General features: G+C 35.7%; 1 protein-coding gene across 1 annotated transcript in view; it reads right to left on the bottom strand.

Annotated features, from left to right (window-relative positions):
- Positions 1–15,132, bottom strand: part of KANSL1L (KAT8 regulatory NSL complex subunit 1 like) — a 115,228-nt gene that overhangs the window by 49,916 nt on the left and 50,180 nt on the right. Inside the window, 2 exon segments of the mRNA XM_007524512.3 lie at positions 14,717–14,799; positions 14,801–14,839. Coding sequence (XP_007524574.2) covers positions 14,717–14,799; positions 14,801–14,839 — 122 coding nt within the window.

Below are 15,132 nucleotides of genomic sequence, written 5' to 3'. Positions count from 1 at the left end.
ATGCAAGTTGATTTGGTTCAAGTACAGTGTTTAACAGTAAATATAAAATATGTTCTTCCTATGGTGTTGCAGACATTAATTGCTATTTATGGCTGTCATAAGATAGTCAATTAGCTTGTGGATAATGTAAATAATCAAGAAAGCTTTGCACAGTAATAACAGGAACAAAGACAGAAGTAAAGGAACCCCAGTGCTTTATGTTAGTGAAATCAAAGATATTCATTGACATTAGATTTGGTTACTGTCTTATGCTCAACAGGTTCATCAATGAATGTGTACTACTGGTCAGAGCAATACAGAGAGAAGAGATGATGCTAATTACTTCACTTTTAACGTATTAACTTTAGTCTTCAGTGAGCTCTCTAGTCAAGAATGAATTAAGTGGACTTCCAAAAGTGTGGCTATGGAGTAGGAGTTCTTTCAGATCACGCTCCTAATAAGCTAGAAAAAATAAAACAACAACAACAACAACAAAAACCCAACTTAAAATAACCTGAAAACTCAACGAAATACAACCAGTATTCCTCCAGAAACTCACTAAGCCATAGCCATCAAGTTGCAGATGCTACTATGATTTCATCCTGAACTTCCTGGGCAGATGACTTCACCAATGTGTCCCTGAACCTCACCTCTCCAAAGCCCCACCCCCAATAGGGAAAGGTAGAAACAGGCTGAGGTAGGTATGGATCCACCTACCAATGCTCATGTCTAACAGAGAAGCAATTACAGAAGCCAGAACTCCCGGAACCTTCTGCACCCCATAAAGAATATTGGTCCATACTCCCAGAAGGGTAAATATTAGGGGAAGATGACCCAGAGGGCTCTGAACTCCAGTTCTATCAGGTCAGGACCCAGACGGAGAAAAAAAAAAAAAAAAACACTCAGAAGTAATGTGACTTAGGAAGAGAAGGCAGGACCAGAGGGGGGAAAAATGGTTAAAAATACATACAGATACTTATAGAAATAATAGTCAATCCATATCTGTAATCTTGGGAGAACTCCTGCAGTTTCCAATAGAGGGAATGGGGACACAGAACTCGGGGGGGGAATGGTGTGGAATTATATCCCTACTAGCTTATAATTTTGTAAATCAGTAATAAATCACTAAAAAAAATTTAAGAATGTGTTAAGTGCCCATTAATAAAATGTTCTAAATATCTACTATCTTTAGATATGCTAATTATATTAACTCTAGTGAACACCTCTAATCTCACATTCTGATTTTAATTTTATGGAATAATATTTTGTAATTAAAATGTACTATTTTCATTTCAAAGAAAAATGTTAAAAAATAGAAAACGACTTTAGAAGTTAAATATTTGAGGGGCTGGGTGGCAGCATACCTAGATGAGCCCACAATTACCATGAGCAAGGATCTGGGTTCAAACCCTTGGTTCCCACCTGCTGGGGCAAGCTTCACAAGTGCTAAAGCAGTACTGCAGGTGTCTGACTGTCTATCTCCCTCCCCTTTCCGTCTCAATTTCTCTCTGTTCTATCAAAATATATAAATAAAATATCATTTTTTAAAGTTAAATATTTGAGTTGAGATAGTACAATGATTATGCAAAAGACTGTCATGCTTGAAGGTTCAATCCCCAGCACCACAAGCCAGAGCTGAACAGTGTTCTAGGGAGCGCCACCCTCTCTCAAAATAATAACAGTAAAACGTTTTTATAAAGCTATTTTTCTTTTTTCATTTGTTTTTGCCTCCAGGGTTATTGCTGGGGCTCTGTTCCTGCACCACGAACCCACTGCTCCTGGAGGCTATTTTTCCCCTTTTGTTGCCCTTGTTGTTTTATCATTGTTGTGGTTATTATTCTTGTTGTTGGACAGGACAGAGAGAAATGGAGAGAGAAGGCAGAGAGGGGGGAGAGAAAGACACCTGCACAGCTGCTTCACCGCTTGTGAAGCGGGCCCCTTCCCCTATCCCCCCCCCTCCCTGCTGCAGGTGGGGAGTCAGGGACTGGAACCAGGATCCCTATGCCAGTCCTTGTGCTTGGCGCCACGTGCGTTTAACCTGCTGCGCTACCACCTGACTCCCCAAGCTATTTTTCAAAATATTATCTAAATAGAAACATAGCTTTATTTACATCCTTCATATCTTTTTTTTTTCCCTATAAAAAAATACTACAGAATGATTTTGGTATTCTGATGATCTCCTCAACATTCCAAAATCAGCACTTCCCATGGGATTATATACAACATACGGTTATATACATGATACTCCATCCACCAGTGGTATCAGCATTACCTATAGCATTAGGATTTAATTGCTTACTATTAGAGGGAGAGAGGATGGGAGGATGGGAGGAAGGGAGGAAGGGGAAGTCAAGGGAAGGAGGGGCGAGGAAGGAAGGAAGGAAGGAATGAAGGAAGGAAGGAAGCTGAGAAGCTTTACAAAATAATTTCCACTGGTGTTTCTTTTAACACAGGTTTTATTTCCATACAGATGTCATAACTCTACCTAATATGGCAGTTAATGCTATTTACTGGGACCCCAAACTATGTCAAAATGTTGGCTTAGAGTTGCCTGCTAATAAATACAATTTTTGAAAAGTGGCTACAGAAAATATTGAAGATAAGATAATTAATTTATATGTGAGCAGTTTAACTTTTTCCAGTTATGATGCCTAATTAGAAAGACTGGCTGCCTTTTTATGAGATAATTACCATGAGTGGAAATAAACAGAATGGCAATGATTCATTGAGATTTAATTTCACATCATATTCTGGGGCTAATTAAAGCAAAAGCAAACAACACTAAAAATCTAGACATTATTTCAAGTAGAAATCCACTTTGTAAGATAAACCCCATGGGGTAAATAAGAATACATTTACATTTTACTTTCACTATAGAGTACAAAATCTAAAACCTAATATCTTTATGATGATAAAACATAATGCTTCATTTGTCTGAAGACTCAAGCTTCTCAGTCACTCAATTCTTGGTGACTCATCTTAGATCCAGCTGCTCACATTAATAAAAGCAAAAAAAAAAAAATCTGTCACTTCTCGGAGACAATGCCATTAATTACAAGATGAAGGCTGGGAATGTTAGTGGGTAAGCAGATGCCTTGGAAAATAACTAACCAGGTAATTTGGTGTAAGGACATAGTGAGAAGAGAGAGCACTGGGATATTATGAAAGTTATTTTTAAGTTATTTAAATTATATTAAACAATAAATCCTATGTGGCCTACTAGAATTATTATTCAGAATAGCAGGTTATACTAAAAATTTAAACTTTAAATTTCTTATATCATAATCATACAAAATTGTGGCATAAAGTTAGAGTTTGTATGCTTTATTACAGCTACAACACTTCACTTTTGAGGTCACTTATCTAGTAATCTCAATAGTACAGAAAACAGCTAAATCACAAACATCTCTAAGGATCCTGCTAAGTCCACACATGAAGGTTCACCCCTGTAACAATTCACAGAGACTACTGGAGAATGTTTGTACTACTTCTTCTACTTTATTTGATTTTCTGGTGCAGTATAAAATTAAAAGGCAGGAAAGAGAAAAGGAGAACTGTAGGAGACAGCAACATGGGAACCAACTAGAATATCAGTCTGACTATGAGGAGAAAAAGAAATATGTATAAGGTCTTTTTTTTTTCTAGAATGCATATTACCATCAATAAATCATGAAATGCATTTTATTCACTCAACAAATATTTATTTGTGTCTCTGATGTAACTCTCACCCAGGCTCTAGGAAAATAAGCTAATAAGATAGCAGAAAAATTCCTGTTCTCATGGACCATAGATTCACACCCAGAAATATAGATAATAAAAACAAGAATAGCATATTTTTTATTTCACTGGAGTCTTACAATTACCCAGGAAGTAGACAGTGCTTATATTAACTCTGATAAAGAAACTACCCCATTGTCACAATGCCACCAAAATGATAAGAGTTGGGATACCAACTCAGATCTGTTTGATTCTAAAGTGACAAAAGTTAACAAAGAGGTTTTTTGGGATAGCACTTGATCAGAGTTGAGAATTAGACTATTATAAAAAGCATTAAATAAAATTACACACCGATTTGTGTGGTTATTTCATCAATGCCACTTTCTTCTGACTCGATAGCACAAGGGCAAACACCGTTATCTGTTCTTGTTTAACATTGTATGCCCAGTGCCCATCCCAATACCTGGCATACCGAAGTCACTCAGTAGGTATTTGTAATTATTAAGTAAGTGGTTTTTACAAATCTACCACAATTAATCTCAATATGCCCTAAGGACATGATCACAATGATGACTCCGAATTATCAAAGGAATATCTATTGACACATAAAATATTTATATTTTAATAGCCCTAACATGTAACTTAAAATTTTTATTTATTTAATAAGAGGGATTTTTTTTAAAAAGATACAATGAGAGAGAGAATAGAGTACTGCTCAGCTCTGGCTTATGGTTGTGCTGGGGATTGAACCTGCGACTGCAGAGCCTCAGCCATAACCATTATGCAATCCAGTCCCCCATGTCTTGATGACTATAGATCTGAGTTAGAGCAAAGAACGAGTACTTGTCATATGTTGATTAAAATGTCACAAAAATTTGGGAATGCAGAGAATGTAAATATTTAGATAGCATAATTATTTATAAGGAAATAGGGAGCCAGGGTGGTGGCACACCTGGCTGAGCGCACATGTTACAAAGCACAAGGACCCTGATTCAAATCCCTGGTCCCCACCTGCAGAAGGAAAGCTATGTGAGTGGTGAAGCAGTATTGCAGGTATCTCTCTATCTTTCTTGATTTCTGGCTGTCTCTATCCAATAAGTAAATAATGATAACTAAAAAGAAAATTAAAGATGAATAAATATTATTGATCATATTAAATCATCAAATTTCCTTTGACCTTTAAAATTTACCTTTTATAGATCTGTGAACATTTTGAAACTTCCCACCTTTGTGTTGCTGTTATGAGGTTGAAACTTGTGTTAATTTACACATTTCAGCTATGCATTCAAAATTCACAATTGAATATATAAGTATTCTTAGATTAAAAGAGATAGTAATATACTATTACTGCAAATAATTTTCCTTAGACATTCCTGTTTCTCACAAGCATGTATGAACACTTTCCTTGTAAAAGACAGAATAAGTATTGTAGATTAAAACAGGTTTTATATAGAGCAAAAGCAGTCTTTATTACCAAATGTTAAATTAATGATAAAATAAGCTTTAAATCTCTGTTTCCTTTCAATAAGTTAAATGTAGCATTACAAATTCTATTTTAATAATGTGGAAATAGTCAAAATTGCTCTTAAGTTTAGAAGGAATGCCATCGAAATGTGTTTTCACAATTTTTTAGTCTTTTTAAAAAATATTTATTTTCCCTTTTGTTGCCCTTGTTTTTTTTTAAATTGTTGTGGTAGTTATTATTATTGTTGTTATTGATGTAGTCATTGTTAGGACAGAGAGAATTGGAGAGAGGAGGGGAAAACAGAGAGGGGAGAGAAAGACAGACAACCTGCAGATCTGCTTTACCACTTGTGAAGCGACTCCCCCGTAGGTGGGGAGCGGGGACTTGAACCAGGATCCTCCTACTTCATGCCACGTGCGCTACCGCCCGACCCCGTTTTCACAATTTTAAAGGTTTCTTTTACTTATCCTTTTGAAGTATATACTTTACACTCTATTTTTGTTACCCTTTTTCTTATAAAATACAACTAATCGATATATAATTACACAAAACATTAATCTTCTGTTTAACTTGCAAATAGAAAGCAATGATTCACTTACACTTCTACTGTCACATAACCACCACATTAATCATTAGCCAAAAAGCTCCCTTCCCCATGTGGACTTTATCTTCATAGTGAAATTACAAAGATCATAAGCTAAAAAGTATGCTTTACTGGCATACTTAAATGAATTTACCATGCTCTTGCTTTATATACTATTATTGCCATGGACTTTTTTTCTTTATCCCTACTAGACATATTTTACTAGACATATTGTAACATATATAACATAGTAAACTGTTTTACTGTTTGTTGCAGGATCAAAGAAGATAATGTCTTTTTCCTTCCATACCCTCATAACTGCATTTAAATATTCTACATTTTTGTTATATTTCCTCTGTATAAGAATGAATTGAGTCGTCCGGTAGGTGGTGCAGTGGATAAAGCACTGGATTCTCAACTATGAGGTCCTGAGTTCAATCCTCGGCACACATGTACCAGAGTGATGTCTGGTTCTTTCTCTCCTCCTTTCTCATGAATAAATAGTTAAAAAAAAAAAAAAAGAATGAATTGATTTGATTCTATTCAGGAACCTGATGTAGTTTCCTAGATTTCCTGCCTTTCATCAGTTCTAGCTATTTCCCATCCAAAAGGATTTCAAATACTGCTTTTGTTCCATTCTCTTTCATCTTTCTAATTAAATTTATTAGAACTGGCCACATTTTAAATTTAATCTCCATTTTTCCATTCTTGTTACATTTTAAATTATTTTTTCTAATTTATACTCTACAATATATATTCTCTCTTCAATTCATGTTGCTTTCAAACTCATTTTAAATGTTTGTTTGTTTTTAAGATTCTACTTATTAATGGGAAATAAAGGAAGAAAAATAGAATCAGACCCTGGTACATGTGCTATCGGGAACTGAATTCGTGACTTCATGCTTGAGAGACTAATGACTTATCCACTGCCCCACCTCCCAGACCACTCTCATTTAGTTTTTAATTTCAGTATTTTCTAGGTAGTGTATTCAGACATATTTCACATATGGTATCACTCTCATAGTTTGTTCCCTGAAGGTATTTTGTGTCTTTTGTTTCTAAAATCAGAATATATGTGGCTTTAAAAAACAATCAATACTAGAAAATTCTAATATGCAAAATCTTTGCTTTTGTTGTCACCTTATTCTTATTGGTCTATCATCTCACATGCTTGACTATATTTGACTATAAGTTGATCATTGTCCCTGAAAAATTAGTAAGGAGGATTTTCTGGTGTTAAAAAGATGGTGTACCCAGTAGAATACCTACCATGTAAAGATCTGGCTCAAGCCCCTATCCCCCACCTGCAAAGGAGAAGCTTCACAAGTGGTAAAGCAATATTGTAAGTGTGTTTCCCTTTCTCTCTCCCTGTATCTGTAAGAAAAAAAAAAAAAAAAAGAGGCCTGTAGTGGTGAAGTCATCCCGCAGGCACTGAGCAGCAGTGATAATCTTGGTGGAAAAGGAGAGGAGAGAAAAGAAAAAAAAAAAACAGCAATATAATACAACAAGATGCCTTCTTCTAGAGAAAACCTGCATTTTCTCGAAAGGATCTTCATTAGTCTGCATTGACCTTGTATCATTACACAGTCTATGACCATTTTGAACTGTGGGTCTTGAATAACTCACTAATAAATTGTGGAATGAATGTTCATGTGAAAGTCCCACCAGAGTCAGACTACCTCAAAGACAGTTTTGCTTTTTTGTTTTTATGTCCTGTTCCTTCCAGCATTACAGCAACTCTCTCTGAGATATTTTAGGAGTGGGCAAGTTTTATTTTATTATTTTGTTTTTGTTTTTTAGGGTTTTGGGGCTTGGGCAAGTTTTATGTTTATATTTATTTTCAAAGCATTGACACTGGAGGAGTGTGTTCTCAGCTAAACATAGGGAGAATTTCATTTTATTTCCCTATTATGGAAAAGTCATGGGCCTTTGATTTAATCTACCTGTCATCCCACAAGTTATTACTACATAACTTAATTTTTCGAGATCTGAACTTGATTTCTTTCTTGAGTTTCCCCTGAAGCTACTACCAAAGCCTCAATATAATTTTATCTGAGTTTCAACTCAGATAAAAATAAATTGCTACATTTCCCTTACTCTTCTGGGTTCTTGATTTAGCTTTTGTCTTAAATCAACAATAACATGTACTTATTTCTCATTTCTACAATAAACAATAAAAAATTCTTTCTTTGTGGCCCAGGAGGTGATGCAGTAGCTAAGGCACTAGAGTCTCAAGCATGAGGCCCTGAGTTCAATCCCCAGCAGCACATGTACCAGAGTGATATCTGGTTCTTTCTCTCTCTCCTCCTTTCTTTCTCACTAATAAATAAAGAAAATATGTTTAAAAAAAAAAATCTTTTTTTTTTTAACCAGAGCACTGCTCAACTCTGGCTTATGATGGTGTAGGGGGCTTGAACCTGGGACTGTGGAGCCTTAGGCATGTGAGTTTAGTCTCTTTGCATAACCATTATGCTATGTACCCTCCACCCAACAATAAAACATTCTTATTCATGTCTACTTCTGGGAATATATCCAAAAATCAAAGAAGAAACTCAAATAGATATTTCTGTATCTATAATTCATAGAAGCATTATTCATAACAGCCAAAAGGCAAATATTACACAAGTGTTTAGCCAACAACATGTAGATACACATGATGTAGTCAATACAGTAGAGTAGACTCATTCCGCAACCTTAAAAAGGGAGTGCTGACAAGTTCTACAAGATGGCTGAATCTGTTGACATAATGCTAAGTAAAGTCACATACACACATGCACACACATACAAATGATTTCACTTCTATGAAGTACCAAGAGTAGGCAAATTCACACACAAAATACAATGTTGGCTGCCAAACTGGGAAGAAGAAAGGGGACTGTTTAACGGGCTTAGAATTTCAGGTAGGAAGATAAAAAGAGTTCTGGAGACAAATGATGGTGATGACCACACAGCAATATGTATAAACTTAATACCACACAATAATATGTGTACATTAAAAGAATGAATTTAAAAAAAAATTTATATTTATTTTACCCTTTTGTTGCCCTTGTTTTTTATTGTTGTTGTTATTGATGCCGTCATTGTTAGGACAGAGAGAAACGGAGAGAGGAGGGAAAGACAGAAGAGGAGAAAAAGACATCTGCAAACCTGCTTCACTTGTGAAGCAACTCCCCTGCAGGTGGGGAGCTGAGGGCTCGAACCGGAAAAGAATGAATTTTATGTAAATGTTACCAGTATCTAAAATTTTCATATACAAATGTTGAATTTTCTTTCCTTCATATTTTTTAAATATTTTACTTACTTTATTTTCAATGAGAAAGAAATACAGAAGAAAAGATACAGGAAAAGAGAGCCCAGAGCACTGCTCAGCTCTGGGTTATAGTAGGGCTGGGGGAATGAACCTGGGACCTCTGAGCCTTATCTATGAAAGTCTTTTGCATAACCATTATGCTGTCTCCCTAAGCCTTTTTAACTTCATGTTTTTAAATACACAAAGTGAATAGCAGTTATATGCTTAACAGGAACACCATCAGAATGTGCTTCCCCACTAATTTAGAACAACATTAAATACTAAGCACTTATTCTTGAAAAGATTTGAATCTGAAATGTTTTCTTCTAACTATGTATGTTTAAAAAAATAATAGTGTTGAAAAACACAGAAAGTTTACAAGAAGTAGTGGGACTTGTTTGACTTTTTAATGCCACGTTCAAACAACTCATAAAGCATAAATTTCTTATTGTGTCAGCAAAGATATCTTTCAATCAAAGCTGTTTCAAATATTGTTATGCAATTGTTAAAATCTGTGGTGATTAATATCAAAGCGGAGTCCTGTACAGTAAGCTCTAACTTAAAATAATTTCACTATTGGGGGTCCAGCAGTACCGCAGCGGATTAAGTCACGTGGCACAAAGCTCAAGGACCAGAGTAGTAAGGATCCAGTTTAGAGCCCTGGCTCTCCACCTGCAGAGGAGTTGATTTACAGGCAGTGAAGCAGGTCTGCAGTTGTCTGTCTTTCTCTCCTCCTCTCTGTTTTCCCCTCCTCTCTCCTCTCTGTCCTATCCAACAACAATGACATCAACAACAATAATAAAACAACAAGGGCAACAAAAGGGAAAATAATTTTTTAAAAATTCAATACTATGAATTTAACTAGAGAACACTTTTAAATTCTCAATAAGTTACAAATATCAAATACTTTTCAAAAAGTACTTAGAAATGATAATAAAAGTGGAAACAATATTGGTGGGCTGACCATATTATGACAATAATAAGAGCTAATGGAAGCAAAGAGGAAGGGAAATAGTTATCAACATCTGAAACCATTACCTAATTCTTCTAGATCCTTTCTTACTGTCCAAATTGGCTTCTATTACCTTATAAACAACTGACTCTACACCTATCTTAGTCTCTTTAATGAGATTTGCAAGGAACAACTATATCTTTTTAAAAAGATTTTGTTTAATATTTGTTTATTCCCTTTTGTTGCCCTTGTTCTTTTTATTGTTGTAGTTATTGTTGTTGTTATTGATGTTGTTGTTGTATAGTACAGAGAGAAATGGAGAGAGGAGGGGAAGACATAGAGGGGGAGAGAAAGATAGACACCTGCAGACCTGCTTCACCACTTGTGAAGCGACTCCCCTGCAGGTGGGGAGCCAGAGGCTGGAAGCCGGATCCTTACTCCTGTCCTTGCACTTTGTGCCACCTGCATTTAACCCGCTGCACTACTGCCCGACTCCCTGCAACTGCATCTTCTATAGTCATAAAATCACTTTACAAGTCTATGTATGTTTTATATCTCTTTCCTATTATTTTAGTAAAGATGCTTACAATTCTTCTATTTTACCAGCGCCAGGTGGTGGTGCACCTGGCTGAGCAGACATATTATCATGTACAAGGATCTGGGTTCAAGCCCCCAGGAGGGATGATTCACAAGTGAAGAAGTGCTGCAGATATTTCCCCTTCCTCAATTTCTCTGTTTCTATATAAAATAAACAAAACTGGGAGTCGGGCTGTAGCGCAGCGGGTTAAGCGCAGGTGGTGCAAAGCACAAGGACCGGCATAAGGATCCCGGTTCAAACCCCGGCTCCCCACCTGCAGGGGAGTCACTTCACAGGCGGTGAAGCAGGTCTGCAGGTGTCTATCTTTCTCTCCCCCTCTCTGTCTTCCCCTCCTCTCTCCATTTCTCTCTGTCCTATCCAACAACGACGACAACAACAATAATAACTACAACAATAAAACAACAAGGGCAACAAAAGGGAATAAATAAAATATTTTTTAAAAATTTAAAAAAAAAGAAAAAATAAATAAACAAAACTAACATAACAAAAAATACCTACTTTGGACATTTTCTAGTCACTTTATTATAGTATTTAGTGTCTGCAGTCTTTAAAGTATAATCTTGAATCTCTCTACTCCATTTCCTCTTTTAACTACCTCTTTCTCCATATGGCACTAACATCACTCTTAGCCAGTTCTCAACTGTATCTGAAGAAAACCAAGGCACACTTGATTTTTTTTTTTAACTAGTTAAGCTGGGGTGACTTTCATGCCTGAGGCTCTGAGGTCCAGGTTCAACCACCATCATTACCATAAACCAGAGTTGAGCAGTGTTCTGGTCTCTCCCTTTATCTGTCTCTCTGTATTTCAATTTCATTAGTAAATAAACAAGTAAATATCTTTTAAAAGATGGATAATTAAAAATAAAATGTTTGGGAGTCGGACAGTAGCGCAGCGGGTTAAGCGCAGGTGGTGCAAAGCACAAGGACCAGCGTAAGGATCTCGGTTCAAACCCCCCGGCTCCCCACCTGCAGGGGAGTCGCTTCACAGGCGGTGAAGCAGGTCTGCAGGTGTCTATCTTTCTCTCCCCTTGTCTGTCTTCTCCTTTCTCCATTTCTCTCTGTCCTAACAAAGACGACATCAATGACAACAATAATAACTACACCAATAAAACAAGGGCAACAAAAGGGAATAAATATTTTTTTAAATGTTAAAAAGGACAACTTTTAAAAATGTACCAGTGACTTAAAAATGATTTTCCAGATTCCAAGATTACGAGAGTATAGTTCTACACCATACCCACCACCAATGTTCTCTGTTCCTCCACAAGCCTTCCCCAGCCACCAATGACAACTACCATAGTACAAGAGACATTTTTGGTATCTCTCTTTGGCATCTGATACACTCAACATTCAAGAAAAAAATATTCTGCTTTTTCCTTCAGAGTTATAACTCTCTTTTCTGTAGTATGTTTCAATTTCTATGTTCCTGAATAAACATTTATATATTATGGAATCACAAGTAGTAGAATTTTAACAAAATTTTAAGTGGGACTAGCAAACAAAGACCCAAATCTTTGTTTATATAATATCTTGGTACTTATAACAAAGACACTTAAATTGAGTTATTATTGGGTGGTGAGTTAGTGATTTGTATACACATATAGAGGTGAAATTATATCCCAAAGTTTGGGTGTGTGTGTGGCTTGATTTATATATATATATATATATATATATATATATATATATTTTTTTTTTTTTTCAAATAGACAGATAGTAAGAGAAAGAGAGATAAAGACACCACAGTACCAAAGCTTCCTTCAGTGCAGTGGGGTTCAGACTCAACCTGGGTCATGCCCATGACAAATCAAGTACACTATCTAGGTGAGCTATCTTGCTGGCCCACCCCTGATATCTTATAATTATGTAAACTAGTGTTAAAATCACTACCCATAAAAATTAACAAGTAAAATAAAAGTGGTTATCAAAGCTACGTTATATTTTAAACAAAAACTCCAATATTATTTGTTTTTTTTCTCTAAGAAGGAAAAGTGGCTTGTTGCATTTTCTAGAAAATATTAGAAAACAATTTTTCCTCTCAAGGGAAATAAAATATTTTGATAAGGAATGGGAACTCAAATACTTTTCAAAAGAAACTTGTGCTATATGAAACCTATTTTTAAAAATCTGCTGTTGATAAAAGTAAAATTACTAAAATCCTAAGGAATCAAACTCATCCATCCAAAGAAATCTGTGCAGACTGATGTTCATAACAGCACAATTTATAGTAGCACAAACTTGGAAGCAACCCAAGTGTTCAACAGATGAGTGGCTGAGAAAGTTGTGGTATATACACAATGGAATACTACTCAGCTATTAAGAATGAAGAAGTCACCTTCTTTGCCTCATCTTCATGTTAACTGAGCTATGCCAGAAAGAAATAAAATGAATACTGGGTGATCTCACTTATGGACAGATGTTGATAAATAAAGAGCAGAAAGGAGAAACAAAGTAGAACTTGGACTGGTGTCCTGTGGGAGGCGGGGGGTGGGAGGAGTGGTGGCAGTTGAAGGTCCTGGTGCATGGTGGTGAAGAAGGACCTAGGCTGGGGGTGAGAGTGTTTTGCAGAAAACTGAGAAATTTAACCTATGTATCAACAACCGTAATTTTCTGAACCATTAGCCTCCCCGGTAAAAAGATACAGAATGTAGTAAAAATCAACTAAAACACCAAAAAACTTACAGAATAATTATTATGTGCTATAAATCTATCAAACAGTGAACTTTAATGAGTTTTTGAGCAAAATAAAGTTGTAAACTTTCAAAACAAAATCACAGCATGATGTATAAGAGATAGCCAATTTTACATTCCTTTTATTTGAATTTACTTTTATGAAGATTTTCAACTGTGATAGATATTAAAACCAAATATTCGAGCAAATATATACAGTTCCATTATTACTATGACATTTTTAGAATTGTATGTTTCACCCACTAGGCTATAAATTATTTAAACAGATCTTTCTCTTTTTTATATCGCTGAAATTTTTAACTATATATACAATATACAGCAAATAGTTATATAATAAACACTAGGGATAAATGACCAAAAATAGAAACAAGTGCATGCAAATCAAAATATGTACATTCTCTTTCTCCCTCTCCCCCACCCCCCCCACACACACAGGTGGATAGATAATAGCGCAGTGTCTGGTTAGGCAAATAAAACATTATCTAAAAAGGGTTTAACCCCAAATCATAATTCATAATACACTCATACCAATATGATGGTTTGAATGACTTATAATTATAGTTTTCTTAATTTAGAAATGTTCTAAGGAATTGAGATATAGTTGTCATATATATGTCTTATGTATCTCTACTTTCAAAGTGAACCATTAATTATATTAGAAATGAATAGTCAATAATACTTACTGTACAAATACTAAGGTACAAAATGAATAATACTTAAGTTTAAGCTAAATTTTATGACTATCTACCAATCTTCTGTGCTCACACTATAGCCAGTCTTTTTTTTTCTTTTCTTTCATTGTCAATGGAGTATCATTACTCCTAGCTGACTTTATTAAATGAAAAAAGAAATTTAAAAAAAATGAGAGGGAAAAACACCACAGCAATGAATCATCCTCCAATAAACTGGAGAAGAGACTTGAACCTGGGTTCCAAAATGACAAAGCATCGAGGCTTGTTTTTGGTGTTTTTTTTCCCCCCACTAAAATGCATTTTGTGGGCTGGATTATTTAGAGCTTAGCATATAAAAATTACAGGCAGGTGTCTATCTTTCTCTCCCCCTCTCTGTCTTCCCCTCCTCTCTCCATTTCTCTCTGTCCTATCCAACAATAACAACTGCAGCAAAAAAAAAAGACAAGGGCAACAAAAGGAAAATAAATGAAATAAAAAAAAATTTTAAAAGAAGCACTACAACAACAATACAGTTCACTGGTTTTCTTCCTTTTTTTTTTTATTGTGAACATGAAATTTCTAACAAAGTTTTCTCCCTTGTTCTCGGGTGTATAGTGCTCTTACTCGTGCAAGTTTGATGTGCCCATGGCTTACTGCTTGTATTACACTAGTCCCTAAGTTAGAAGGAAAAAGAAGTTATACCCACTCACAACCAACACAAAATAAAATAAACAAAAGCATACTTAAAAGCAGCAATTTCCCACTGACACCTACCTCCTGGAAATGCCATTAGCCAGACATTTATGGCTACGGGATTTGGAAGAAAGAGGAGATGAAGCTGGGGACAGGTTGAGAGAGGGTAATCAGACTGTTGATGATCTCAGTCAGTTGTGCACTCTGCAAGAAAACAGTTCAACTGTTACTCCTACTAACCCCAAATGCGAGTTCAGCCTAGCGTCTTTAGGGCTTGATTCAAGGTTTAATTTCACATTTCAGTATTTTAATTTCATTTCAGTATTTTAAAAGCATTTCAGTTTTTTTGTTTTTTGTTTTTTGTTTTTTTTTTTGCCAGAGCACTGTTCAGCTCTGGCTTATGATGTTGCGGGGGACTGAACCTGGGACTTTGAAGCCTCACACCTGAGAGTCTGTTTGCATAACCATTATGCTACCTAACCCTCCCCACCCCACCC

The sequence above is a fragment of the Erinaceus europaeus genome, chromosome 7 (assembly GCF_950295315.1).
Source record: "Erinaceus europaeus chromosome 7, mEriEur2.1, whole genome shotgun sequence".
NCBI lineage: Eukaryota > Metazoa > Chordata > Mammalia > Eulipotyphla > Erinaceidae > Erinaceus > Erinaceus europaeus.
The sequence above is the reverse complement of the archived record's forward strand: the minus strand, read 5'-3'. Positions and strand labels throughout refer to the sequence as shown.